This window comes from Anser anser (assembly GCF_964211835.1).
Source record: "Anser anser genome assembly, chromosome: 8".
NCBI lineage: Eukaryota > Metazoa > Chordata > Aves > Anseriformes > Anatidae > Anser > Anser anser.
The window spans coordinates 12,716,292-12,741,008 of NC_139728.1; the positions used below are offsets into that span (position 1 = coordinate 12,716,292).

The following is a 24,717-nucleotide window of genomic DNA, read 5'->3' on the forward strand; positions in this document are numbered from 1 at the left end:
GGTTCACTCGTCCAGAGCAGGGGCTCTGCTGTGGTAAGCATCTGAAAGCAGTGCTTCAAAAGCTTTTTAATGGTCTATTTCCTTCTGGCTTTTCAGGGCAACTGGAGACAGTGGACTTGAACAAACTGAACGAGATTGAGGGTACCCTGAATAGTGCCAAAGACCAGATGAGAAGTAGCGACCTGGACCAGAAAGTGTCTTTGCTTGAGAGAGAAGCCAGGAAGCAAGATGATGCAATACAGGCCTACAACAGGGACATTGAGGAAATCCTGAAAGACATTAGCAACCTGGAAGACATCAAGAAGACCTTGCCGTCTGGCTGTTTTAACACCCCGTCCATTGAGAAACCCTAAGGGAGCGCTGGGGGTGGAGGGTATTCCCCGGGTGACTGGTGGAGCAATGGTTTGGCTATGGAGTGCCTTAACACACGTTACCTTCTTCAAATCCCCAACTCTTCGCAGCTCGCAGCCACTGTTCTCTTCTCAAATCAGGATAAGTTGAAAAGTTTTTTTTATTTTTTTTTTAAGAGAGGCAAATTAAATATCCGTCTTTGGGCATCAAAGGGTTTTTTATATAAATTGTCTTCCTGAGCACTCCACCTTCGCCCCTTTCTCAGACACCGTTTCCCTTTAATTAGCGCAAGGATGAGAGATGCTCTGGACTCTTTATTCTGTGGTTCTGAAATAACCATGTGAGCTGTATACAGCAAGGCAAAACTAACTCTACTTTCTCTCCTTTCTTCTCCCCTTGACTGTAAAATCCTTGGTCCCAGAGCTCTGTCCCTATGAAGGAAGGGGGTTGGCTACCAAAGTATTACTGTAATGGCCAGTATAGCTGCACTCACTCAGATCCCTGTTCCCAACTTCTAACCCTGTGAATTTCTTATTTTGTTTTGTTACGTTGACTAGTGGCCAATCAAAAACATTGGTAGCCTTTTACGAAATATCCTAAGCCTCTTTCTGAAATGCTTTCTGTGATGATGCATCGCTCTGAGAATAATGCAGTCTCTGAGAGGAGCTTTTTGGGAAGATGGGATGCTAGGGGAGTGGTAGGTCTTGCCAGCACTGCTGCTGGCCTGTGGAGCAGAAGTTTTGTGTGCAGTCTGCAAGCAGCTGCTGGTTGGGTGGTCCAGGCTGGGGAGTCTGGAAGTGATGAGCTGAGTTCCCATCTGGAGGTGTTGCCCTCAGATCACCAGAGGATCTTTGTTTTAGGCTACAGGTGTCTGATTGACAGATTCATTTGTTCAAGCAGCAGAAATCTTGCTGAAGAGGAGAGCTGCCATCCAGAGAGCTCTGACAGCTGGTCTGAACTTCAACCTGGATGTCTATGGGTAGGGAAGGAAGAGGGCTTGAAGATGCAAACGAGAAGGTCTTTCTCCCCATCGTCTTCCTGAAGGAGGCTAGTAGTATTTTTACACTTTTTGGTATTGCTCTCACCTTTTTTTTTTTTTTTTTCCCCCCCAACCTGGCTGAAAGAGCAGTTTTCAGGTTCCTCCCCAGGCAGTGCTTCCCACTGCCAGCTGCTTGCCGGTGCTGGGAGGCAGCAGTGGGAGCCCTTCGCTCCTCCCTCAGCCCTCCTCTGATACGAGAGCACCCTCTGCAGCTTCCTCCGTGGCTCCAGCCCAGCATCCCCTCTCTCTTCCTTGAGATCCAGCATATATCTATCCTTAAACACTATGCAACTTTGTACGTTTGCGTAGCGGGGAAGAAATTATTATCTGACACACACTGGTGCTATTAATTATTTCAAATTTATATTTTTTGTGTGAATGTGATATTTTTTTTCCGTTTTTATCATGATTATAGTGTGAGGAAGTCTCTCGTGTGCATGTGTATGCGTGTGTAAATATACTCAGCCATATTTCCAGAGTGGCACAGCCTGGCCTCCTCTACGTGCTTTCCCCCGTAACCATCACGGCACGTGCACCACGTATCACTTCTGTCCATATAATCCCCTTGGAGCCCGGTGTTTCCTCTAGCAGGGCTCCTACCCTCTTCCCCCAATGCATGTTCTCAGCAAGCGCATGGCGTGGGGCCAGCAGTGACCCACGCCTGCTGCCGCAGCCGGGGGACGGGCGCTTTCTGCCCCCCAGGTTCTGGCCGTGACGCGCTGGGAGCGGCCGCGGTTTCGCAGCTGGACTGTGAGGAGCTGGAGCGCTGTCGGGACCCGGTGCTGAGGTGGTCAGAGCTGGATTTGGGGTTCAGACCTCTATGCAAGGAGTGAGGACTTAGCTGGAGGCTGAGCGCATCCTCAAACTGCTGCGGGGCGGGGGGATGTTTCTAGCAAACCCTGCATCTCTTGTACCCATCTTCCAGTTTTTCTTGCAATTTACCAAAAATTGCCTTGGGGTTTTCCCCCACCTGTGAACATACCTAGTCCCACCCCTGGAGGAGAGTTTCCCTATGCTTGCCCACGCTCGTGGGACCTTCACATCAGTGTTTTCTGGCTGGCTGCTCTGGTCAGATGGCTGTCTAACCACGTCACCTCTCTGCCAAGGCTGTGAGAAGAGCAGATGTGAAGATGCGCGCATGCCCTGGCTGACCTCAGGCCTAAGGTTTCCTGCTTTCTCTTCTATTTTTTTTTGTTGTTGTTAAGCTGTTTTTAACAGAATTTTATTTTTAAATAAAAAAAAAAATCTTTATAAGCGATCTCTTAATCACTACTGCATTACAGCCATTACTCATTGTATAAGTCCAGTTATTTCTTTGCGTAATGTGATGTTGAGACGGCTGCTGGAGGAGTGCTGGATGTCGCGGGCAGCGCGTGGCGGTCCCTTCATCACTTGATTCCTGACTGTGGCCCCCTCAGTACGTGCCTTCACTTCAGCTTTTTTGCCTTAATCTGTGGTCTCGCTGTCTGGGGCGGTGAACAAAATGCAACACTTGCAGTTTTTATGTATAAAACAGTATTTCTTATTTATAATAAAGTCTGAATATTTGTAACCCCCTATACATTGGGATTCCTTTGAGTTTTGCTTTTTTGGTGCTGGTCAATGTGGGTCCGTCTCCGTTACGGGGTTCTTCTCTTGCTCAGTGAACTGGAAGAGCAGGGTGAGGGGCAGGGAAGGGAGCAGAAAAGCAATTTGCAAATTCCTGCAGCGGGCTGCAAACGGGCACACTGAACATGGGTTTCTCTCGGTGTCCAGAGCTCAATTGCACTGACTGCAATGAATTTTACGCTGCTGTTTGTTTTTCCAGTCCTTTGGAAATAAGAGTGTGTGCCATCTGTGCAACGGTGTTGGAGCTGAGCTCTCCTTGAAGGAACAGGAGGGTTGGAGGGGTGGCTCTCTGCATTTTAGGGGTACAATCTTGTCTGCTTACAGCTGGCTTGCTGAAAAGCAAGGGGCTGCTGGGGTGAAAGGACTGAAAGGGAAATGGAAACCCTACATAAAGGACCTGGGACTTCTTCAACAGAAACTGCTGACAGTCTGGTTGTTCTCTGTTGTTTCTGGGTCCAGTCAGCAAGAGCAGAGAGATTTTATTCCTGAATTAAGTTTTGAATGTTAGGAAAAATTACTGTGATAGCAGACAACGTAGCTTTGAAATCAAACAAATCTTACAGTTGTAGACTGGATTTCTTTTATTTTTCTCTGCAGAGGAAAATGCATGTCTCATTAACTCGCATCACAGCTAATCCCTTCTCTCCCCTTCTTGCGTGGGAGGAAACCTGGGGGTGCTCCTCGATGTCCCCGGGTGGTGCCACCAACGTGGGGGGGTATCTCCAGTGCAGGGGAACACCTGTCTGACCAGAGCTAGGACTTTCCAAACCATTTCCTCTACTCTGGAGAAATCGTGGTAGCGCTTCCACAGTCTTGTCAGATTGTACTGTGCCTTTTCCTGCGCTTATTTTGACAGCCCCTTGCCAGATCACCGGGGCTGGAGTGCCTGACCCATGCAGGAGCTGCCACCACGGCCAGTGAGGAGCTGCAGGGACGTGGGGACCTGAGGGACCTGCTCCCCAGCAGCCTCTCTCCAGGCTTGTTCGTTGCTGGGGCCTGGGAAACAAGACGGTGTGAAAGGAAGTGAGCTGAGGAAGCTTATCAGGTATTTGAGCCCAGGAGTCCACCCAGGATCTGAGGGGGATGTTTCTGCCCAGCAGGAGCTGAGCTTGACCTTGAGGTAGACATCAAGAGGAGGGACCTTGCTCACGGGGGACAGCACCATGCTTTGCTGGCTTTTCTCTAATTTCCGGGGACTTTTCCCACTCTCCGAGGTCAAACTCCATCTTCACGCCTGTGCTCTCCGGAGGAGGGAGAGGCTGGCACGGGGGTCAGCTGGCAATGGAAAGGACCTGGGCAGAGGAGGAGTCTTCACAGCTGGGGTGAAAAGCAGCCGGGTGCTTGTCCTAGCGAAAGGGGGAGCTCCGGGGGCTTCACGGAGCTTGGGGCCCTTCCCAGGCTGCTCTCTGGAGGCAAAGGGGAGAGCACAGCAAGACAGATATGCCAGAGTCCCTGCCTGTCTTCCTGCCTGCCTGTCTGTGTCTCATCCCCTCACGTGTACAGGCAGGGCGGTGGCGAGGCGAGGCCAGACGTGACGGCGTTTCCTTGCTGCACCCTGCCCCGCTTGCTCACCGCCGCGGCCCCGCGGGCAGGACCTGGGTCCCAGCCAGGGAAAGGCAGCCCCGCGGCTGCGATCTTTGTGGGGTCACCCCCGTCACCAGGGGTGGCTCTCAGCTCAGCCCGCCCCATAATCCAGGGGGAATTTTAGGCATACGAGGCGTGGTTTCCCTGAGCCAAGGGCTGTGAATTTTTTATGCCTTGTTGGCGTAAAATGTGGAGGTGGTGGGACTGCTGCTGGGGTCCAGCTGGGTTCTTGTTCCTCTGCCCCCCCTGACCCGGGGAGCCGCCAGCTCTGGTGAGCACGGCTGGGTCTGGGGGGTCCCACCAAGCCCTTGCCCGAATTCTCCATCTCTTTTCTGCTCTGTGCGGCTGAAATTAGGGGGTTTGCCTCTCCTGAACATGGGCTGTCCCAGCTGCCGAGCTGTGCCTCCAGGTACACCAGAAGTGTCCACAAAAACCACAGAAGTGCCACAGGATGTCTTCTGAAGGATGCCCACACGTTCCTGAGCAAGGGGCTGTCTTTAAAGGCTTAACCAGTTACCACTGGTGTTCTGCTTTAGGCACTGCGGGACTGGGAGGAAGCTCCTTCTGCTGGCAGATTTTGCAGTGCATGGAGATGTGTAGGTGAGCACGTGTGTGTGGGGCAGCAGCGGCTGGAAGGAAAGCAAGCGAGCAAGCACCTGAGGAGAACCCACTTCTGCACAGGCCCCAAGGGAGCAGCAATGTTTGTGTAAGGCCTCCTCCAGCCACTGCTGCCATCACGATGGGTGACGGTTCTCCTGCAGTGGGTGGTGGGCACCAGTTTGTTTCAGGTCTAGTGTGTTTTGAAAATCATGGCCTTGAAACTCTGCTTTGGGTAGTGTCGTGTGTGCATTAATGCAGCTTTTAGAGGTGACTTTGAGTGATGGTGGAGGATGACGAGGTAAGAGTAACCAAAGCAAATATGCAGAAATGACTAGAGAGCGAGCTGTGTCAGTGCTTGTTTGCAGAAGTGAGGTCAGAGGCTGAGTGCGAATGGCGAGACAGAAGGAATAATATGAAAGAGCCAAATAAGGAAAAATCGCAATTCTTGTGAAAAGCTTCCTGATGGTGAGAGCTGGTCTTCTAATAGAGAACTCGGCCAAGAAATTGGGTTTTGGAGCAGAACGGATTAAGTGCATTTCACTAAAGGAACAAACAGACCTATAAGAACTCTGCCAAATAGGTGGGAATGCGGTGGTTTTGTCTCGCTACTTAAAAATAATGAGAGAATCAGACAAGACAATCTTGGTTGTCAAATGTCAATATGCCACTAGTGCATTTGCGAAGCTGGTTTCCTTGTTGTGAACTATATTAAGACACAGTGTAAGCAATTAAAAGGGAGCAGCCTGTTTGTAAAAGAGAGTTGAATCAGTCAGCGGAGGCAGGTTAAACTTGGCAAATGGAGTCAGCAAAAGGCAGTGAATTCAGGCTGGTTGTACTAGGAGGTCACCACGGCGCGAGGAGGCGCTGAGGGAAGCCCTGAGTCACCGCTGGGTACATCAGTGCGCGGAGGCTGTTGGGCACCTTAAAAGGTTCAGGAGGAGACCTGAATGTTAATTAGCCCGGGTCTGTTAGCTTTGGAAGGAGCAGGGTGCCAGCCTGATTTGGGCTGGGCTCCAGTCCCTAAGGCAGAAAGGTAACTGCAGCGTTGGGCTGGGGGTGAACTTGTTGGGCACCTTCATCTGCAGGTGCTGGTGTCCGTGGCCCACCCGCGGTCACAGATCAAGGCAATAAGCAGTGCTGAGCTGCAGCATGAGGACCATCCTTCCCTGAGATCAGCCTCGGGGCTGCTTTCGGGGGTCACAGGGATGTGCCAGCGTCCCATTTCTCCTGTGTGTTTGGCTATGGGCAGGCCTGGGAGGCCCTGGTGTGGAGTTTCACACTGTTAGCAAAATTAATGCCACTGCTGTGCTCTCTCATTCCCGCTCCTCAAAGGAAGGTGGGGAAAAAATATAGTGAAAATAGGCTCAAGGGTTGAGATAAGGACAGGGAGATGGTTCATGGTCCCCTCCCATGGGATGCCGTCCTTCCCAAACTGCTCCCCAGTGGGCTTCCCCCAGGCTGCAGCTCTTCGAGAAGAACTCCCCTCCTTCACTGACCTCGCTGTCTGCAGAGCTGTTTCCTCTATGTTTTCTCACTCCTCTCTCCCCACTGCTGTCATGCAGCAGCTTTTCCCTTTCTTCAAAACGCACTCACTGGCTCGGCTTGGCCAGCGGTGGGTCCTTCTGGAGCCGGCCGGCACTGACCATTCTCTGCCATGGGGCAGCGTCTGGGCTCTGCTCACCCCCGGCCACCCAAACCCAGCACACCCGGCCTCCAGACTGCTCTCCTCCCCTGCGGACGTGGTCGCGGCTGCCTCAGACGTGCGGGTGAGGAGCAAGGCAGAACTGCCTTCGGGTCTCACACGGCAAGTCTGCAGCCCTTGGGACCAAAACGCTGATGGGCACGGGGCTCCGGGGCGTCTGCTCCTCATCCTTTTCCAGCACAAACGCAGTTGTACTGGGCCAGGCCAATGGCCTGTTTAACCTTATTTTCTGTCTCAGGTGTAAAAGCAGATAAACACGCATGGGAGTCGCTGATAATTCCCAGCCTTTCTCCCATCTCTAGGTCTGGGGATTTCCTGAACCTGATGCCTGTAGATCCTGATAGCCTTTTTTTTTTTTTTTTTTTTATTAGCATGTGTCCAAGCTGACTTCAGGGGCTTTTTGCATCCCCAGCAGCCTTTGGCTGTGGGTCCTGCTGGGCCCCTCTCCCTGCTCTGGCAGGGTGGCTCAGCGGCCCGGGAGGCTGTGCGGGCAGCCCCTGTCCCCCCTCCTCGGGCTCCCCATGATCTCATCCCCTCTCACTCCGCTACCTGTTGTGCCGCCTGCGTGCCCGGGCAGCCCCGCTCCTACGTGCCGACCTGCCTGGAGGGCGGTGGCAAAGCCCGTATGGAGGAGGGTGGACGGGGCAGAGCTGGGCAGCCACCATCGAAGTCACGTTGTCCCAGCAGCCGTTTTCCCCGGGACGGTGCCTCCAGCAGGCCCTCGGGGTGCCGCGTCCCGTCGTCGGCAATGCCTTTGGCTGGCGGCAGGCGCATGTGCGCCTGGCTGCGCTGCTGGGCTGGGCTCCCCTGTTCACGGTGAGTCAGAGCAAGGCACCCGCGCTCTTCCTGCTGGGAGTGACTCAGGTGGAGGAGCTGATAAAAACCACCAGGGTGGAGGGGGAACACAAATAAGAATGGAGCTCAAGTGCAGCAGCCTGGAGCTGGGGCTTTGCGTGCCCAGCGCCTGCCACAGGGCTGTGGCGATGGCCAGGTGCTGGCTCGTGGTCCTGGCAGTGTCCCCGCTGCTTGCAGCCCTCAGCACCGAAGGAGGAGAAGGTGAGGCTTTCAGGGGGCTGGGGAGGTCCGCTGTGGGGCTGGAAAGCTGTCCTGCTGGCAGCAAAGCTGCCAACCCCAGGAATGTGGAGCCCTTTGGGTCCAGCAGCGCTCTTCTGCTGGGCCACGCTCTCCCCTCCTGCTGCTGGGGATAAACCCACACCCCTAAGGTGCTTCTCCTCAGGCTTCCTCTGGAGCTAAATTCCCGTGAGCACCTAGACCAGTTTTTGCCAGCGTCCCTTTTGAGTAACTTGTTTGGGTGTAATTACTTTATTGCTTTCTGAGGAAAGCTTGGCTGCCTGGGTGGGATTTGGGTGTGAGCACAAGGATTGCACAGGGAAGGGGTTTGTTTGCCTGCCGCTGCTGATAACCAGCGTGTTTGCTGAGCCCAAGGAAGAGCTGGAAGCGTCCGGGATCCAGCAGCAACACATGCGGAGTTTGTGTTTCGTGCGAGCTGGAGCCTTACGGGATGCATGCAGTCCTAACGACCAGAATCAGCTCTTTACATGTTCTTCATAAACGTTGAGCAGCCTCAGTTGGTTTTGTTTGTTTCTCTGTAATACTGCTGCTTGGAAATAGGCTTGCAGGATTTGAAGCAGGTCCCTTGATATCAGATTTCATTTAAGCGCAGTGGAACATGATAGGGGAAAAAAGTGCTGAATGAGTGCGTTTTTAAAGGACAGACCTAATTTGGTTTGCTTGCTAATTGGGTAATTACTACAGCAGCCATAATTGTGTTCTAAAATACCGATGGAGATTTTTATTTTCTGCCTCTGCTCGCTGCCTTGGCTGCAGCACGCACGTCCCCGGGCGTTGGTTGGGGCTGGTTTAAGATTCTCCAGGGTGCGGGGATGAGCTGAGGTGCGGGGGGGGGCTCACAGGTTTCCAACCCTTTGAGTGCGAAATGAGGGAGGAAAAAGGGGCTTCGGTTGCCTGAGCGGAGGTGGGCTGGGGTGTACGAGGAAGGTGAGAGGCTCACAGCTCTGAGCTGCTCTGGGTAGCAATGGCTGTTTGAAGATTTCAGCGAAGACTTGGAGGCTCCCGGCTGCGATTCTTGGCTTGGGGAGATCCAATGGAAGCTTACCAGGCTGCAGAGCACCTACGACAGCAAGCATGCAGACAAGCTGACGTCTCTAGCCTGGTGCTGGCTGCTGTGGTACATGCGTGCTTCTCAAAGTCGGCACCGCAGTGTCTGTAGCCAAGGCGCAGCGTGCTTATTCACTGCGTTGGAAAGAACTGTCTCCTTCTCCAAGCCTTTCCCATGGTGGGCTTTACATCAGCACAGCAACCAAACATTTTTCGTGTTTTATTCTGCTGGGTGGAAGCTTGGGGAGCGAGGTCCTACTGGATGTGTGCCCCAGACCTCCCTCATCCCGATGCGGCACCGAAGAAATCCATGGGTAGGGCCTTGGGGCCCCTGGCTGCAGAGCAGCTCCTGTCCTTGGCTTCGAGCCCGCTCCATCTTGCTTCGCCTGTGGTAATGCTCAGCCTGCCGAAGGCCGCCAGGCTCCAAGAGAAGACCAGCAGCAGCGGTGAGGCCATGGCACCAACCTGCAGTAGCATTGTGAACAGCTTCGTGTTAGCCAGCCCTGAATCCATGCCAAGGCTGGGAGTCAGCTCTCAACATGCTTCAGCCTTGGAGCAAGACCTGAGAACAGGCTTTCCTTCCCCGGGGAGCTGTGATTTGGCAAGCTGGTAAATCCTCTGGATTGTTAAATCCTCTGGATCGTGCAGGGCGAGGTGTGGGTGGGGTTAAATGCTTTAATATGGAGGGAAGGGGAGGGGACGGGCACCAAGCAGTCACAGCATGCAGGCGAGTGCAAATACCTTGGGAAACAAAACCCCATGGTGCTTCTTTTGGAGAATTTTTTTTTTAACCATTTCTGCCCTTTGGTCACTGGAGATGTCTACTGAGGCTCTGGGCGTTTCTTCCACACCAACCAAGACAGGACTTGGGCTCCTGCAGGTGTCCCCAGCAGGCTGGGCAGCGCTGGGTGCCAGGCTCCTGGTGGCAGGGCTGGACCAAGAGCCACACTTGCTGGAGCTAGGAAAGCTCTGTCCCTGTTTGCGCCAGGTTGTCATCGTTCCTCTCAGTATCAGGCTGGGCTGAACGTGCTCCTCAGGTACACGAGTGCTGATGGGCATCCGAGGGCATCTGCCAGCACTGGCAGCGGGCCTGCAGGCTCGGCCTTGGCCCAGGAATGGCGGGGGCCCTGGGGCAGGGGGGGACAGAGGTCTTCGGCGGCTGAGGGCACCAGGTGGAAGCCGGCTTGGGACAGACCTTTGTGGGCAGCGCCAGGGCAGCTTGGGGCGGCTCCTGAGCAGGCTCTGCACCCTTGAGGGTCCTGCTTCATCCCTCAGGTCACATCTTTCTGCTGCCTGTCTTGCCAGTTATTCTCCCAACCTCAGCTGCTCTAGCTGGTGGTGCTGCTGAACTGAGACACTCCTCTGCAGTAAGGCAGCTGGGGGGTGGGGACGAGGCTGGGGGCCAGGCTGTGCTGCAGGGGCTTGGGGCGTGGGCCCTGCTGGAGGTGACCTGGGGGGCCCTGCTTTCCCCCGGAGCAAGCGGACAGATGGGAGGACAGCACTACCTTGGCCACAAGTCCCTTTTCAGCGAGGTTGCATTGCCTACAGCAGCTCTCGTCCCACCTGCCTCCCCCTTTCGGTGCCACCTTGAATGTGGTGCACCGATAAACGTGCAGCTGTCGAGCAAGCATAAAACATTCCTTGATGCTGAGAGCATGTCTTTCCTCCCCTCCCATATTTGCCCTGGAAATAACTGGCAGCAAAGCATGCCTTGCGCTGGTGGCACAGCTCTCCCCTGTGGAGCATGGCCTGCAGTGGCCATGGCTGGTGACTCTCTGGGGAGGGACTGAGAGCATCGCCGAGCTCATTTTGGGAGATTTGTGTGGCCTGGACTTGTTCCTCGGGTCATGGGCGGGCTCCACAGCCAGTACCCTTCCCTCTAACCTCCTCTTTTCTTCTCCCCAGCCTGCGACTGCAACGGGATGTCCAGACAGTGCATCTTTGACTGGCACCTACTGATGGAGACGGGGAACGGGTACCGCTGCCTCGGCTGCCTGGGCAACACCGAGGGCCCCCGCTGTGAGCGCTGCAAGGAGGGATACTTCCGCCAGCGCGACGGGGACTGCTGCCTGCCCTGCCGCTGCCACCCCCAGGGTACTGGGCCACCACCGGGGCTGACAGGGCGGTGGGGTTAGGGAGGCCTGAAGAGTTTGCTTGTTGGATTTCTGCTGCGTTTTCCAACCCCGACTCCATTGTGTGCATTCGCACCTGTGCAAGGCTTGGCTCAGTAGCCCTGGCAGAGCTTGTGGCTGGTAGGAGGAGAAAAAGAGGAGCAGAGAGGAAGAACGGCCCCCCAACAAACCCCAAACAGGCTGCGCTGCGGCAAGGTCTGCCCTGTGCCTCCTGCTCCCCTCTGTCCTCAATCTGGCAGGTGGCCAGGGCCAGCCAGGAGCTGCCCCACAGGGAACTGCTCCTGCCCTTGTCACAGGGGATGCCAACCAAGCCCCAGCATGGGGAGCCCAGGCTTTTGCTGGCCTCGTGAGCCAGGCTCAAGGTTTCTGCATGTTGCAGCATTTGGCAGGCTCCATGAAGTCCCTTAATTGCATTGTAAAAGTGAAGGGCTAATTCCTGAGCTCACAGCATCACACCTGGGGACAGGACGTGCTGCAAAGGGCCACCATGCTGCGGGGTGGGTGGAAATCTTCAGCCCCCCCCCCCAGTTTCTCTGCCTGCTTTTCACATTGCTGCAGTTTTAAGGAGAAATGATGCCCGGGGCACCCCCACAAACATGAAAAACGGGTGGCAAGCAGAGAGAGCAAAGGGGGGGCTCCCCATGCTTTGAGTTGCTTTGAGTGGAAAAATCCAGCCCAGCTCCTCCATCCAGGGTCCCTCAGCCCTCAGTGCAACAGCGACGGCCGCTGCAGCTGCAAACCCGGCGTGATGGGCGAGAAGTGCGACCGCTGCCAGCCGGGCTTCCACTCCTTCTCCGAGGCCGGGTGCCAGAGACACGGGCAGTAAGTGCTGGCGGCCAGCCACGCATGGGGACAGCCACGGGGACCACCTCCGGGGCTCTCCTGTGCTGGCCGGGGCAGAGGTGCTTTGTTTCATAGGTGGGTTTGCCCATGGGTGACCCATCTCCATCCTTGGGGAGAGCAGGGGTGGGCTTCCCGTCCTGCCTGCAGAGCTCACTGCCACGTGGTGGCACCAGAAGGAGACCTTAGCAGCTCTCTGAGGCAACGCTTTACCACCCAGCTGATGCAGAATAGGCAGCAGCTGGGCGAGGCGATGTAGAACAAAACCAGCCCAAGCGCGGGTCTGCACAGTGTCACTGTCCTGTGTAGCGCCGGCCCTGCTGCAATCGCATCTGTGCAAAAATTGCTGTTGGATGTAGGTGTTTATTAAGAGCAGGTCATTAAGAGAAGGACCAGACCCTGTGAAGAGCAGGACCAGCCCCCTTCACATGTTAAGCACCCTTGGAAGTGTCAGCATCATCAGTGCTGCAGCCCCTTCCTACTCGTTGGGCCCCACCCTGGTCCATCTGGTGGGGGGGGGTGGATTCTCTGATGTCTCGTATGACCAGTGCGCTGGGGCACCGAGCCGCCCGCTGATCTGGAGGTCACCGTGGTGTCCCTGCTGTCCCCGTTGCAGGAGCCTGCAGTGTGCCTGTGACCCAGCCGGCAGCACGGGGGAGTGCATCTCGGGCCGCTGCGTCTGCAAGGGCGGCACCACCGGTGAGCGCTGCGACAGGTGGGTGTCCAGGGGGCTCGGGGCACCGTGCCCGGGCTCATCCCCATCCCCGCTCCCAGATGCTCACCAAGGTCCCCCCCGGGAGGGGAGATGCCTGCAGGCCTGTCTTTGCCTGGGGGCAACCCTGAAAGGCAGCAATGGGTGCACACGGCTGTCTTTGGAGGGTTGGTTGAGTTTGCTGTGTGCAGCTTTGTGGCTGAGCGAGGGAGGGAGAGGAGAAAAACCACGCGAGCATCGTAGCCTTTCTTTTCCAGGTGCAAACAAAACTTCTATAACTTGGATGCCAGAAACCCAGCAGGATGCTCGCCGTGTTTCTGCTACGGACACTCATCCTCATGTGTCAGTGCAGAGAATTACAGCATCCACAGGATCACCTCCAGCTTCCAGCAAGGTGAGGCCATCCCTGCAGCCCCAGGGCTGGTGTGCAGGGGGGGGGGTTGTTGCCACCCTCCTGCCCTTGAGTTACCAGAGGAGCCCTGGACAGGCGTTCCCAGCTGCTGTCGATGAGGTTGCTGGTGTGGGTACAAGCAGGGTGTGGAGGCAAGCAGGTCAAGACATAGGAAATCAGAGGGTTTTTTTTGGAAAGATGCAGCTTGCAGAAGATGCTGGAGAGCTGGAAGCACCCTTCCCTGTCTCTGACTGGGGGGTGCTTTCTCCGTGCTTGCCCTCCAGGTGCAGAAGGCTGGACAGGGGTCCATGAGAATGGGTCCCCAGCTGAGCTCCAGTGGTCTCCACGCCACCAGGACGTGTTCATAGCGGCGAGGACGTGGGAAGCGCTCTACTTTGTGGCACCTGGTATGCATGGAGCCCAGCTGATCGAGGCAGAAGGGGGTGACCCGCAGGGGTCGGCGGTGCTGGGGAAGGAGGTGGCATGGGCAGAGTGAAGGGACTGTCCTGGGGCAGGGAGGTGACACCCCCAGTGCTTCCCCAGCCTGGAAGGTGATGCTGGGGTCAGCCATTGCAGTGCTGCTTGGTCTGACCCTGTGGAGTGTGCCTTCAGGAGGAAAGCAAAACTTTAAGCCTGTAATTCCTTCCCTCCGGTCCTGTCCCCTGCTTCCATTTGCAGCCAAATTCCTTGGGAACCAGCAGCTGAGCTACGGCCAGGTGCTCTCCTTCGATTACCGTCTGGACCGAGGGGGACAGCAACCCTCCCCGCACGACGTGGTCCTGGAAGGAGCTGGCCTGCGAGTCACTGCCCCCTTCTTGCCTCCCGGGAAGATCCTGCCCTGTGGCATCAGCCAGACGTACACCTTCAGGTGAAGGGGAACTCGGGATTCGGGCAGGGTGAGCCTGGTGGGCTCAGGGACCTAGCTCAGGTCCCTCAGAGGCGGCCAGGCTTAAGTGGTTTGGGTCGGTGCTCTGTGCATCTCTCCTCGTGGGCAAGGATGAGGGTGAGAGGGCGGTAGGAGATCTGTCCTGAGTCAGGATGGGGGCTTCGCTTGGTGCCGGTTGTGCGGGTGGAGGTTGTCCCCCGGTGCTTTGGGCACAGGAGGGAGACGGGAGAGAGCAGCTGGGACAGCTCATGGTCTTCAACACGGCTTCTACCTGGTCCCGTGCGCAGGTTGGATGAGCACCCCAGCAGCAAGTGGAGCCCCAGGCTGAATCACTTTGAATATCGCAGGCTGCTGGGGAACCTGACGGCCCTCCGGATCCGAGCCACCTTTGGGGAGTACAGTAAGTGGGGGGAGCCACAAGGGTACGGCACAAGGCTTAGCTCTCCTTGCTGCAGACGAGTCTCCAGCTGGAGACAGCCATGCTAAAAGGTGTTTAACAAAGAAAAACGTGTCATAACATGGGCCAGATGAAATCATGAAGGGCTTTAGCAGGATGCCAACAGCCATGGGGTGGGGGAAACAAGACCTTAGCTCTGGTCCACCTGCCCCCGCTCTTTGCGGTTGGCAGCGCAGCCTGTGTGGAGATGGATGCAGAGATGCAGGGGCTTGCAGAGCAAGCCAGGATCTTGCAGGTGAGCTGCTGCATCTCCCGCCAGGCACCGGCTACATCGACAACATCACCCTGGTGTCAGCACAGCCTGCCGCCGGCATCCTCGCGCCCTGGGTGGAGCGGTGCCAGTGTCCCAACGGGTACCAGGGCCAGTTCTGTGAGAGCTGTGCTGCTGGCTACCGGAGAGATGCTCCCAGCATGGGGCCGTTCAGCATCTGCGTGCCCTGCAATTGCCAAGGGGGAGGAATTTGTGACCCGGACACCGGTAAGAGGAGTCGTGACCACGTTGTGTGTGCTGGGAGGGCGGGGGTGCAGGGTGGCTGCCCGTGTCCCAGAAATCGAGCTACGGGGGGATGTGGGAGGGAGATCCCTGGCTTGGGGGTGGCTGGTGGTGGAGTACAGGAAACATCACAGATAAAACTCTCTAAAACCTAGAAAGAGCTGCTGCCTGAAATAAAAGAAAGGTACGCTGGGATCAACTTTGGCTTAGTTCTGGTTGTGGCCAGAAAAACGTCTCCTATTGCCTCGGTAGCATTACAATCTTTTCTCACTTTGTGTTCTGAAGGTAGGGGTGGTGTGAACAGACATCAGTGAGTGATGTGAAAATGCTTCACTACCCATTTTGCCAAAGCAGCCTGCAGTGTTGCAATGTGAATTCAAAGTAACGAACGTGGATGAGGTTGAACATGGATGTGGTGTGGTGGGGCCTCAGCCAAATGCCCACAGCCCCCTTGCTGAGGGCACTGTATGCCCCCTCCTCAGTTCTGATGCAAAGGGAAAAGCTAGCGTTGAGTTGCTCGTGCTCGGATTCGTGGAGGGTGTCCTGCCGGGGGGGGTGACAGCAAAAGGCTTGTCCCATACCCTGTCCTTCCTCCCTCAGGCGAATGCTACTCGGGAGATGAAAACGTGGGCAACAGCATCAGCTGCCCGTTTGGCTTCTACCGAGACCCCCGGCCCCCGCACGGCTGCAGGGCATGTCCCTGCAACAACGGCCAGGGCTGCTCGGCAGTGCTGGGCAGAGAAGAAGTCGTCTGTGACCACTGCCCTCCTGGAGCCGCCGGTAACGCCCTTGCTCTAGTCCGTTAGCCCATCCCCAGGAGTTTTCGTGTGCTTTACGTGGAGCTGTAGGTGTCCGTGGGCTGGGTGGGCAATCATGCCTTCTCGCCGAGGCTTCCCCACCCGTGTACCCCACTGCTGCTCTCGCTGGTAACCCGGTGTTCAGGCAAAGCACCAGCACCCGTCGTGCCAAGGGCTGTGCAAATGTGCGTGCCCTGCCCTGGAGCTGCATGTGCTGTGCATACACAGAGCTGTTCCTGCAGTCACCTGGGAAAGTTATTGTACAAACAGATAAAGTGCATGGGGAAAAGGATCGATGGGGAGGGAGGGGAACAGTAGGACATGACTCGCCAAGGAAAATCATTGCACTCAGCTTTTGGGAGCTCTTTGGGCGCTCGGCATTTGGGAGGTGGCAGCCTTCAGGCACAGCGTCCCCATCCCCACGGGCTGAGGGAGGCTGGGGGCTTCCAGTTTGTGGCCAGGACCCTGAGCTTTTCTCGCCCTCCCTTTCTCAGGACCCAACTGCGAGTACTGCGCTGACGGCTATTTTGGAGACCCCGCAGCCTCCCGGCCGTGCCAGCCCTGCCAGTGCAACGGCAACGTGGAGCCCAACGCCGTGGGGAACTGCAACCGCCAGACGGGCGAGTGCCTCAAGTGCATCTACAACACAGCCGGCTTCTACTGCGACCGCTGCAAGGACGGCTTCTTCGGGAACCCCCTGGCCCCCAACCCTGCCGACAAGTGCCGGGGTACGAGGACAGGGACGGGCAGGGGGCTGTGCTCGAGGACACAGCCTGGCTGCAGGAGGTTTCAGCAAACCAGAGCCCGCGGCTGCAGGGGGCTGTGCGTGCGGCACCCAAAAACCACACAGCAGCACCCTGGGGCCAAGTAGAAGGAAACCTGCGGTGGGCACGGTCTGAGCGCCACCACTGGGGATGAGTAAGAAAGTCCGTGCTGGCATGCAAGAAGGCTTAATGGACCCTGTACATTTGCACTTTGGCCTTGTGGCTTTTGGTGTTTGTTCTGTGCTCCAAGCCCTTGGCAGAGGTGACGAAGGGTGTTTGCTCGCAGTGCTTACCCGAGGCAAGCTGCGTTACCCAGAGCAGATCTCCCTCTGCAGCACGGGCAGGAGGCGCATGTTCCCCAGTGGTGGCAGGGCCCTGGGGACGGTGGGTGCTGCGAAAGCCAAGGCTTTGTCAGAGCACGGGGTGCCTTGTGGGGGTTGATGTGTGTCCTAGGGGCTTCCCTAGGACACTTCCCACCTGTGGACAAGTGGTGGGAAAGCGAGGTTGGAGGGAAGCAGGGAGAGGCAGTGGGTGGAAAGACGTGCCCAGAGCAAGGAGCAGGGAAGGTCCTCGTCCTTGGCCACTCTGACCTGTCTCCATGCTCCACAGCCTGCAACTGCAACTTGGTGGGGGCCGAGCCCCTGACATGCCGGAGTGATGGGAGCTGCATCTGCAAGCCTGGCTTTGAGGGCCCCGACTGCGAGCAGAGCGAGTGCCCAGCCTGCTATAGCCAGGTGAAAGCCCAGGTGAGTGTCCCTGTGTCCATCTGTCTGTCCCTCTGGGCAGCCCACTCCCTGCACAGAGCTGCGCGGATGCTCCAGCTCTGGAGAGCGTTTGAGCTGGTCGATCAGCATTTGGTCTTGGAGCAGAAAGGTGGGAGGGGAGACCATCCTTGTTTCCTGGCTCTCCTTCCCCAGAAGCACAGCCGGGCAGCAGATTTGCAGCCAGCCCCGAGGTGCAGAGCCCAGCCATTGTATCGTTCTGGTTGTTAGCAGGTGAAGCCCTAATGCTGTGGCCCCGCTGGCTCTTCATGGTGGCCCTTGTTATGGCTGTGATCAGCAAGGCAGCAGCTGAGCAGAAACGAGTGGCTTTGCACTGAAATGAATGCAAAGACACGGTTACCCTCAAGCATCTTGTCCTGGCTTCCCCATGAGAGGGAAAGGTGGTTCTGCAGGCTGCGCCTGAAGTTTGTGCTTGCATCTGACTCAACTGATGTAAAAAACAATGACCTAGAGCTGCTGGCCTGCTGTGCCCATAGCAAGCAGTGTTCACCTAAAAAACAACTCCTCGCTCCATATTTCTATGCTATGGGTCTGGCTCATGCCCTGGCCTCTCCTCCACGGGTTTGGTGGCCATACACTGATGACCACCTGTGTTTTGCAGGTGGACCTGTACCTGCAGCAGCTGCAGGAGCTGGAGCTGCTTTTCTCAGCGGTGCAAGCTGGCGGTGGGGTCATGGATGAGGAGCTGGAGAGGAAGATGCAGCTGGCTGAGGAGACGTTGCAGGCCATCCTTGGAGAAGCTCTCAGCCTGCAAGGTACCACACAAAGGTTGCCATCAGACAGGGCTGGAGGAGTAGGCTGGGCGGGAGCGGCTTCTGGGGATGCCTCTGTGGAGAGGACATTTGTCTCTTGAGAGAAATCGTTCAGGAGATGACAGTCTGGGGCAGCTGTGTGTACTTCCCTGAGCGTGTCCATGGCACGGGACCACCGAGAGTCCAAGGGAAGGGGCAACCTGTGTCATATCACAGTGTGGTTTTGCTGTCCCTGCCTGTTTGCACTTCATTTCAGCCACTGCCTCCCTCTTTCCCTCTTCCCAGCCTCCGACAGATCTCTGGAAAGCCGTGTAACCAGGATGAAGGGACAAGGGTCCAGTTGCCAGAGCCAGTTGGACGACACCAAGGCGATGGTGGAGAGGCTGAGGTCTCTCAGCAGGCAGTACGAGAGGCAGGTGCAGGACACCAGGCAGCTGCTGGAGAGAGCCAGGCTGGACCTGGACCGAAGTGGATCCACCCTGAGTCGAGTGGTAAGAGCACCTTTGTGTGACACGCTCTTAGTTCAGCCCAGCCACTGGGTTGAAAAAGTCCATGGAGGGAGAAAGAATTTGACGTGTTACAGTTATGATATTTGCTTTGTGAGCAGAGAAGAAAATGTGGTGGATAGGACTGGCTCTTTCTGTAGGGCTGGGATCTGGAGAGCTGCAGGCAAGGGTCTCTGGGTGGCTCTGGAGGTTTAGCATGCCACAGCTGCTTTTTTCCCTGCTGAATCGGATGCAAGGCCAGGGAAGAGCGATCACACCTCCCTCCCTCTCTCCTCAGACTATTGCAGTTTCACACTTCCCTGGAGGCTCAAACAAGTTCTTGATCCTGGCCCAAGAGGCTCTGAGGTTAGCCAACAGGTGAGTCCCTCCTCGCGGTGCTGGCAGGGGACCGAGAGCCCGCTGGGAACATGGCAGGGCCCAGTTTGGTGGCCTTGCCTAGCCCTGACGCTGCAGCTCCCATGGGCTCCGTACAAGTCCTGGAGCAGGGGAGACATGTCTGCTGGGTTGCCTTTGGTGTCCCCTGTTTCCCACGAGAATGATGTTGGGCAGTGTGTTTTACAAGCACCTTCCTGGTCAGAGTTTGGCCCATGGGCATCCAGCTGGAACAGGCAGCATCTACCTGTTCCTCTGGTGCTCCTCTGCCCTGGGGAGATGCAAGAGGAACAAGCGAAGCAGATGATCCCAGGGTGCAGGTCCCCTTCTCAAAAAAATCATATTTCCTGGGAGAGCCTGATCCAGCACCTCTGGATAAAACCGCAAAGGACATCGATGGAAGAAACTTGGGTGGGAAGCTCTTCTCACAAGGCTCCTCCCGTGCTTTTCAGCCACATGCAAGCAGCCAACATCATCGAGCAAGCCACGAAGGCGGCGCAGGACGACTCGCAGCAGGCACTGGAGCTGGTGCGCATGGCTGTGAGTGGGGAGGCAGCGGCCTCTGGTTCCCTGCAAGGGCTGCTCCAGAAGTAAGTTGATGGCTGTGTCTCAGCGGAGGGAAAGGGGCTGCGGGATGGAGCAGAGGGGTGTCCAAGCCTCTGTTTCCCTCCCCCGGCCTCCTCAGCAGAAACATGCAGCTGGAGGCAGGACGGCAGGACTTGACTTTAGTCCTTGGGTTTAGTCTTCCACGTTGTATCTGCGCAGGTATGAGGAGCTGAAGTCACTGGCTGGAGGCCTGGAGTCCAAGGCTGACAGGACAGCCTCTGAGGCAGACAAGGCTTATCAGAGCAGCCTGATGCTCCTCAGCTCCCTGTCCCGCCTGACGAAGACCAATTTTGGGTCCTTTGAGGTGAGGGCTTTGATCCTGTGGGGACAAGCCATCCCCTTTCATCCTGCCCCTCCATCAGCTCATCCTGTTCCAGGACCCCATCCCAGCTGGGCCCTGGTTGTCCCACTCCTCACCCTTTTGCCCCTGCAGCTGGCTGTGGTACGAGCATCCATCGCTGCTTGCCACAGTTCCCCGTGAACAACAGGGTGACATTGAGCCCCCCCAAGGCAGTGATCCCATCTTTGTGTTTCAGGGGGAGGCAACCCAGCTGAAGAAGGATGCAAATGCTCTCCTGAGCATGGTGGACGTTTACATGGCACAGTACAGGCAGCTGCAGAGCCGCACCGGCCTCTGGGAAGAAGAAATCAAGCAGCTGCTGCAGAGAGGAGAAGGCGAGAGAGCAGTAAGTCACTGACCGAGTCACCTCGAGCTTGAGCTGCAGGTGGCGTGTCCCTTGCATTGCAGGTACTATGCAGTGTCCTCCCCTGTGCCCCAAAGGGGCTGGATGTCACCCTGCCATGCTGCAGGATGGCACATTTCCCCAGACACGGCCCGTTGGGGTTGGTCCCACCTTCTTCTGGTTCTGCCAGAGCTGGAGTGAGATGCCACCATGTGCTCAGAGCTGCTGCTGCAGGCTCTCCCTAGCACACCTCCTCCACGTGAGGCAGGTTAGGGACCTGCTCCAGGACAGACTGGAGCTAAGGTGGCTCACGGTGGCTTGAGCTGGTTGAGAAGCGCTCACGCAAGCCTCTGCTGATAGATCAGGCTGTGGTAACCTGGGTTCAGGGGAAACAGCAGGCATTTGGGAATGCAATGGGCTTGCAGTCTTCTCTCTCAGCACAGCTCCTTGCAGGCTGCTGCTGTGGTTCTTGTGACTGCCCTGGGACCATCTGATGCTCCTATGCTGCGTCCTTCACCTCATTGTGTCCCCTCGGTCTGTCACAGATGCTGACCCAGCTGCTGTCCCGAGCCAACCTCGCCAGGAGCACAGCCCTGCAAGCCATGAGTGCCGGCAACGCCACCTTTTATGAAGTGGAGCAGATCCTGAAGAGCCTGCGGGGTAACCTTGTGCTCCTGACCTCTTCCTTGCCCCCAAATTCCGTGTTACAGCTGAACGTGCTCAGTGGGCTGCAGGTGGCCTCTGCCAGAAATGTCCTCAGAGCCGGGGTGGTGGCATCACGTGCTGCTCCGCACCGTGTCTGTGGTGGGGACATGCTGCCCAGGGCCTGGTGATGGTCCCAGTGCCCCCAGGAGGCCAGCAGCTCTCGTGAGAAGGAGCAAACACCTGTAGGAGATCCTCTCTGGCAATTGCTCCTCTCCTCCTTTCTTACTTGTGCTGTCACCATTGTGGCCAGACTTTCTGGAAGATGAGAGAAGTCTAAACCAGGCCAAGCCAGGAGGAAAACCCTTCCTTTTCTCCCCCTCATGAGTTCTCACGCAGGTAATGCCACTTCATGCTGGTGTGCATTTCTTTTAGAGTTTAACCTGCAAGCAGATGACAAGAGAAGGGAAGCTGAAGATGCTATGAGGAGGCTTCCAATTATCAGCAGCATGGTAGCAAGTGCCAGGGAGAAAACAGACCGAGCCGAAACCATCCTAGGCAATGCTGCTTCCGAATCCAAAGCAGCCAGCAGCATAGCAGGAGAAGCGAAGGAAATCACCATGGGGATCCAGCAGGTGAGGACAAGCCCTGGTGCTATTGCTGGCAAAAAGAGGTTTGGACGGACAAACCGTGGAGGAGGAGATGGTTGGTGACCCCTGTGGTCTTTGTGGTGGATGTGATGCACTGGCTTTTTTGTTGACTTTTGTCTATAGTGGATCGTGCAGAGATACCTGAGGTAGCTGGAAAAGAGTGGGTGCATGGGGATCTCTGCAGGCAAATTTGTCCCATGGGGATCGCTGTAGTATATTTCTGTAGCCACCTCTTGGTGACCAAGGGGATTTTTTCACCCTGAGCCCTTACCTGTCACTGCTATGGCCAGAGTTGCTGACAGGCTCATGAGATCCCAGGCTTGGTGCTGGTGGGTCTGACACCCAAACTGCACGTCGTGATTCCCCAGGGACTCAACAGCATGTGCCGGATGGGCTGAGCCCTGATCGTACAAACAACTCTCTGCACCAGCTGGTGAGAGCACATGAAGGACGCAGGAGAACCTGTGATAACTTGGGTCCCAGGGTCCCTGGAAGGACCCAGTTCCCACCAGTTCCACGCCCGGGTGCACCCAGAGTGATTCCAGCCATTCTCTGCCCCCGAGCAAAATGCCTTTCCCTTCTGTAGGAGCTCACACGGCTGAAGTTGGAGGCCAACAAAACGGCTGACGGTGTCCTCGCCCTGGAGAAGGCAGTGGCAGCCCTGCAGCACGAGGCCAAAGAAGTGGATGGAGAATTCAAGGGCAAGATCTCAGAGGTTGAGGCGGATACCGCTGTGATACGGGAGGTGGGTCCCTGGCTCCCACACCTTGTCCCCTTCCCTGCTGACATTTGGGCAAGGCTTTGCTTTACAGCTTCCACCTTGCATTCTTCAGACAGCTCAGGAAGCTCAAAGTGTCCATTACGAGGCTGACCAGGCAGAGGTGGCCGTGCAGGAGACACTAAGTGCCCTGGAGGAGCTGCTGCATCTGATGAGTAGGTTTTGCAATGTTGCTGTAGCCATGTAGCTCAAATCAGGCCACCACTGGGCTCTGCGTGGGGGTGCCGAGTGTTTTGTGGGAACTTGCCTCAGATGACACCTGTAAATTGGCTGGAGTGCAGGGTAAAGATGAAGTATCTAGGAGGAGCTAGTCCTCAGCCTCCACCTGTGGTTACTTATTCCTTGTTTCCCTCCCGTGCAACAGACCAGCCTGGTGCTGTGGATGAAGAAGGCCTGAAGCAGCTTGAGCTGAATTTTGGTAAAGCCAAAACCAAAACCAACCGGCTGAGGAAACAGATGTCAGAGCTGGAGCAAAGAGCCACGCTGCAGAAGGTCCGGGTACAGAAACTGGACATGAGCATCGATGAGATCCTAGCAGATATTAAGAACCTGGAGGACATCCAGAGAAGTCTTCCTCCTGGCTGCTACAACACAAAAGCCATTGAATTACCTTGAGCCAGCTCCAGGAAGGCTGCAGCCTGAGTCAGGCTGAAGGTGGGAGAGCCCGGCCCAGCTGCTCTCCCCAGTCCTGGCAGGATCAGCTGCATTGGACTTGTGTCAAACTAAACTTTACATTTGAGTTTAGCATAGCAGCTGAAGTTCACGTTGTCACGCTGGCCTGGGAGAGTCCCTGATTTTCAAAATGATCCGTCCCTCAATTTCAGGAGGAAGGAGACACCTGCTTGCATGAAGGTGCTGCTGACTGAGGAGCCCATTCCTTCTGCGGTTCTCCAAGGTGCGGGGGGGTTGCTTGATGCCAACCTGGGGAGTTTGCACAGTCACGTTCTGAGCCTGAAGCTCAGGGCTGAGAGGTTCTCCAACCCCTCTGGATCCCCTCTCCTGGTCTGGTACACACAGAAGGACTGAAGTCCCTTTCCTTGCTTTTCACACTGCCGCCACCTCCTTGTGCTCTCTGTGGGGCTTTCCTCACCTTCTGGAGCTCAGGCTGCAGGGACTGAGCAGCGTGAAGTGGAAGCTGGGATGAGTTTTGAGCCACGGCACTGGTGATGCTTCTCATGGCTCTCTTCTCCCAGCTTGCCTGGTCCTGGCCTTGCTGGAAATGGTTCTGGTGTGCTTTTTTGTTGTGGCTTAGAGATTCAGCATCAGATGCTGCTGACGACCCCTTTTGTAAAGCTGCAGGTCTTCCACCATGCATTGCAGGCAGGTGGAAGAGAGAGGAAAGAAAATGATGCCAGTTGGCTTGGAGCTCGGGGTGATGTGCTAGATGGAGGAAGAAGGGGATCCTGTACTAGCAGGTCGGTGGAGGAGGGGATTGCTGGGGCTTCTCAAGTGGAAAGTCTTTCCTCTGCTCCACCTGTCCCCTTCAGCAAAGAGGAAAGGACACCCGTTCTTTTTGGGTCCCAATGCCCTTGAGGAATGGGTTTTTGTCAAAGCTCCTTCTGGGCAAACACGGGTCTCCCTAGCAGCCCATCACACACACATGCACACAAGCACAACTTTCCCTTCTGAGACCGGTCAGTTTGGTACCAGGCAGCTCCCTGGATGAGCCCAGGAAAAGCAAAGCTGTTTCCCCTCTGCACAGGCACTCAGGACCTGAGGCACTTGTCCCAGGAACAGGAGCTTTCTCTGGGGGAACCACAGCCAAAAACACTGGCATCTGAGAGCCCAGTCCCATCCTTGCTGCAGTGCCAGCGCTTTAATTTGATCTGTTTTAGAGTATTGAAAATGGCTTGAATGTTTCTCCACCTCTGGTTTGGTGCTGCCCGATCCCTCCCCTTCCTCAAGTGTGGTGCGGGATGTTTCGCAAAGGGCGCTAGACCTGAGTAATTGTGCACGGGTTGTTTCTGCCATAAGTTTTTTTCTGAGCAGAGTGTGGAGGAACAGAAGCCTACAATCCTCCCTTCAGCCACCTGCAGCTTTCCTGCGGGCCCACCTCCCTTCTGACACCATTTCCAGCTTCCTTTAGAGGCCATTTGGGGGAGCTCTCAGGTGCTGGTCAGCCCTGCTGAAGCCCCTGAGCCGCATGGTGGTGAAAGAGGAGGCTCTGGACAGAGGAGGACATTCTGGGGGACTCACCCACCCCGTTATCTCTGATTCTCTGGTAAAGCAGTGCCTGTGCTTTTGCTTGATAAAGGTATACTGAGTAATTGTCTGTGTTGTATTTGTATTTAAGCAATATTCTTGCCTTTGGCATGTTTTCCTTCTCCCGTTGTACAGCATAGGACAGGTATTACGGAGCTGACTTCATTTTTCTGTGAGTTGGGTTTTTGAAAGGGAGGAGGCCAATAAATAATGAATACTTTTGGCTGGCTGTTGCCTACTGGTTTCTCT

The 24,717-nt window shown here is 56.0% G+C and overlaps 2 protein-coding genes across 3 annotated transcripts in view; both read left to right on the plus strand.

The window, feature by feature from the left end:
* Positions 1–2,957, plus strand: part of LAMC1 (laminin subunit gamma 1) — a 63,719-nt gene extending 60,762 nt beyond the window's left edge. The window contains exon 28 of the mRNA XM_083846133.1: positions 97–2,957. Coding sequence (XP_083702259.1) covers positions 97–353 — 257 coding nt within the window. The 3' untranslated portion in view covers positions 354–2,957. The remainder of the gene's footprint in view (positions 1–96) is intronic.
* A 3,495-nt stretch (positions 2,958–6,452) lies between these two features.
* On the plus strand, positions 6,453–24,697 carry LAMC2 (laminin subunit gamma 2). Of its 2 annotated transcripts, none has more exons than XM_083846134.1 (23): positions 6,453–7,700; positions 10,929–11,117; positions 11,848–11,977; positions 12,612–12,710; positions 12,965–13,101; positions 13,383–13,505; positions 13,777–13,966; positions 14,272–14,384; positions 14,701–14,919; positions 15,535–15,714; positions 16,226–16,459; positions 17,105–17,241; positions 17,879–18,032; positions 18,315–18,520; positions 18,813–18,892; positions 19,360–19,497; positions 19,673–19,817; positions 20,050–20,199; positions 20,742–20,856; positions 21,274–21,473; positions 22,075–22,233; positions 22,322–22,421; positions 22,631–24,697. In XM_083846134.1, exons 1-23 carry the CDS (start codon positions 7,406–7,408, stop codon positions 22,879–22,881), a joined length of 3,744 nt encoding a protein of 1,247 aa, XP_083702260.1. In that variant the 5' UTR covers positions 6,453–7,405; the 3' UTR covers positions 22,882–24,697. The 2 variants fall into 2 exon arrangements, with proteins under 2 accessions (XP_083702260.1, XP_083702261.1); XM_083846135.1 differs by lacking the exon at positions 6,453–7,700 and adding an exon at positions 7,711–7,940.
* The last annotated feature ends 20 nt before the right edge of the window (positions 24,698–24,717 follow it).

Coding starts and splice junctions, on each gene's coding strand:
- LAMC2 (XM_083846134.1), top strand. CDS start 7,406: ATGATCTCATCCCCTCTCACTCCGCTACCTGTTGTGCCGCCTGCGTGC. Junction 14,385..14,700: donor AGCCACCTTTGGGGAGTACA/GTAAGTGGGGGG, acceptor ATCTCCCGCCAG/GCACCGGCTACATCGACAAC. Junction 19,498..19,672: donor CTGCAAGGGCTGCTCCAGAA/GTAAGTTGATGG, acceptor GTATCTGCGCAG/GTATGAGGAGCTGAAGTCAC.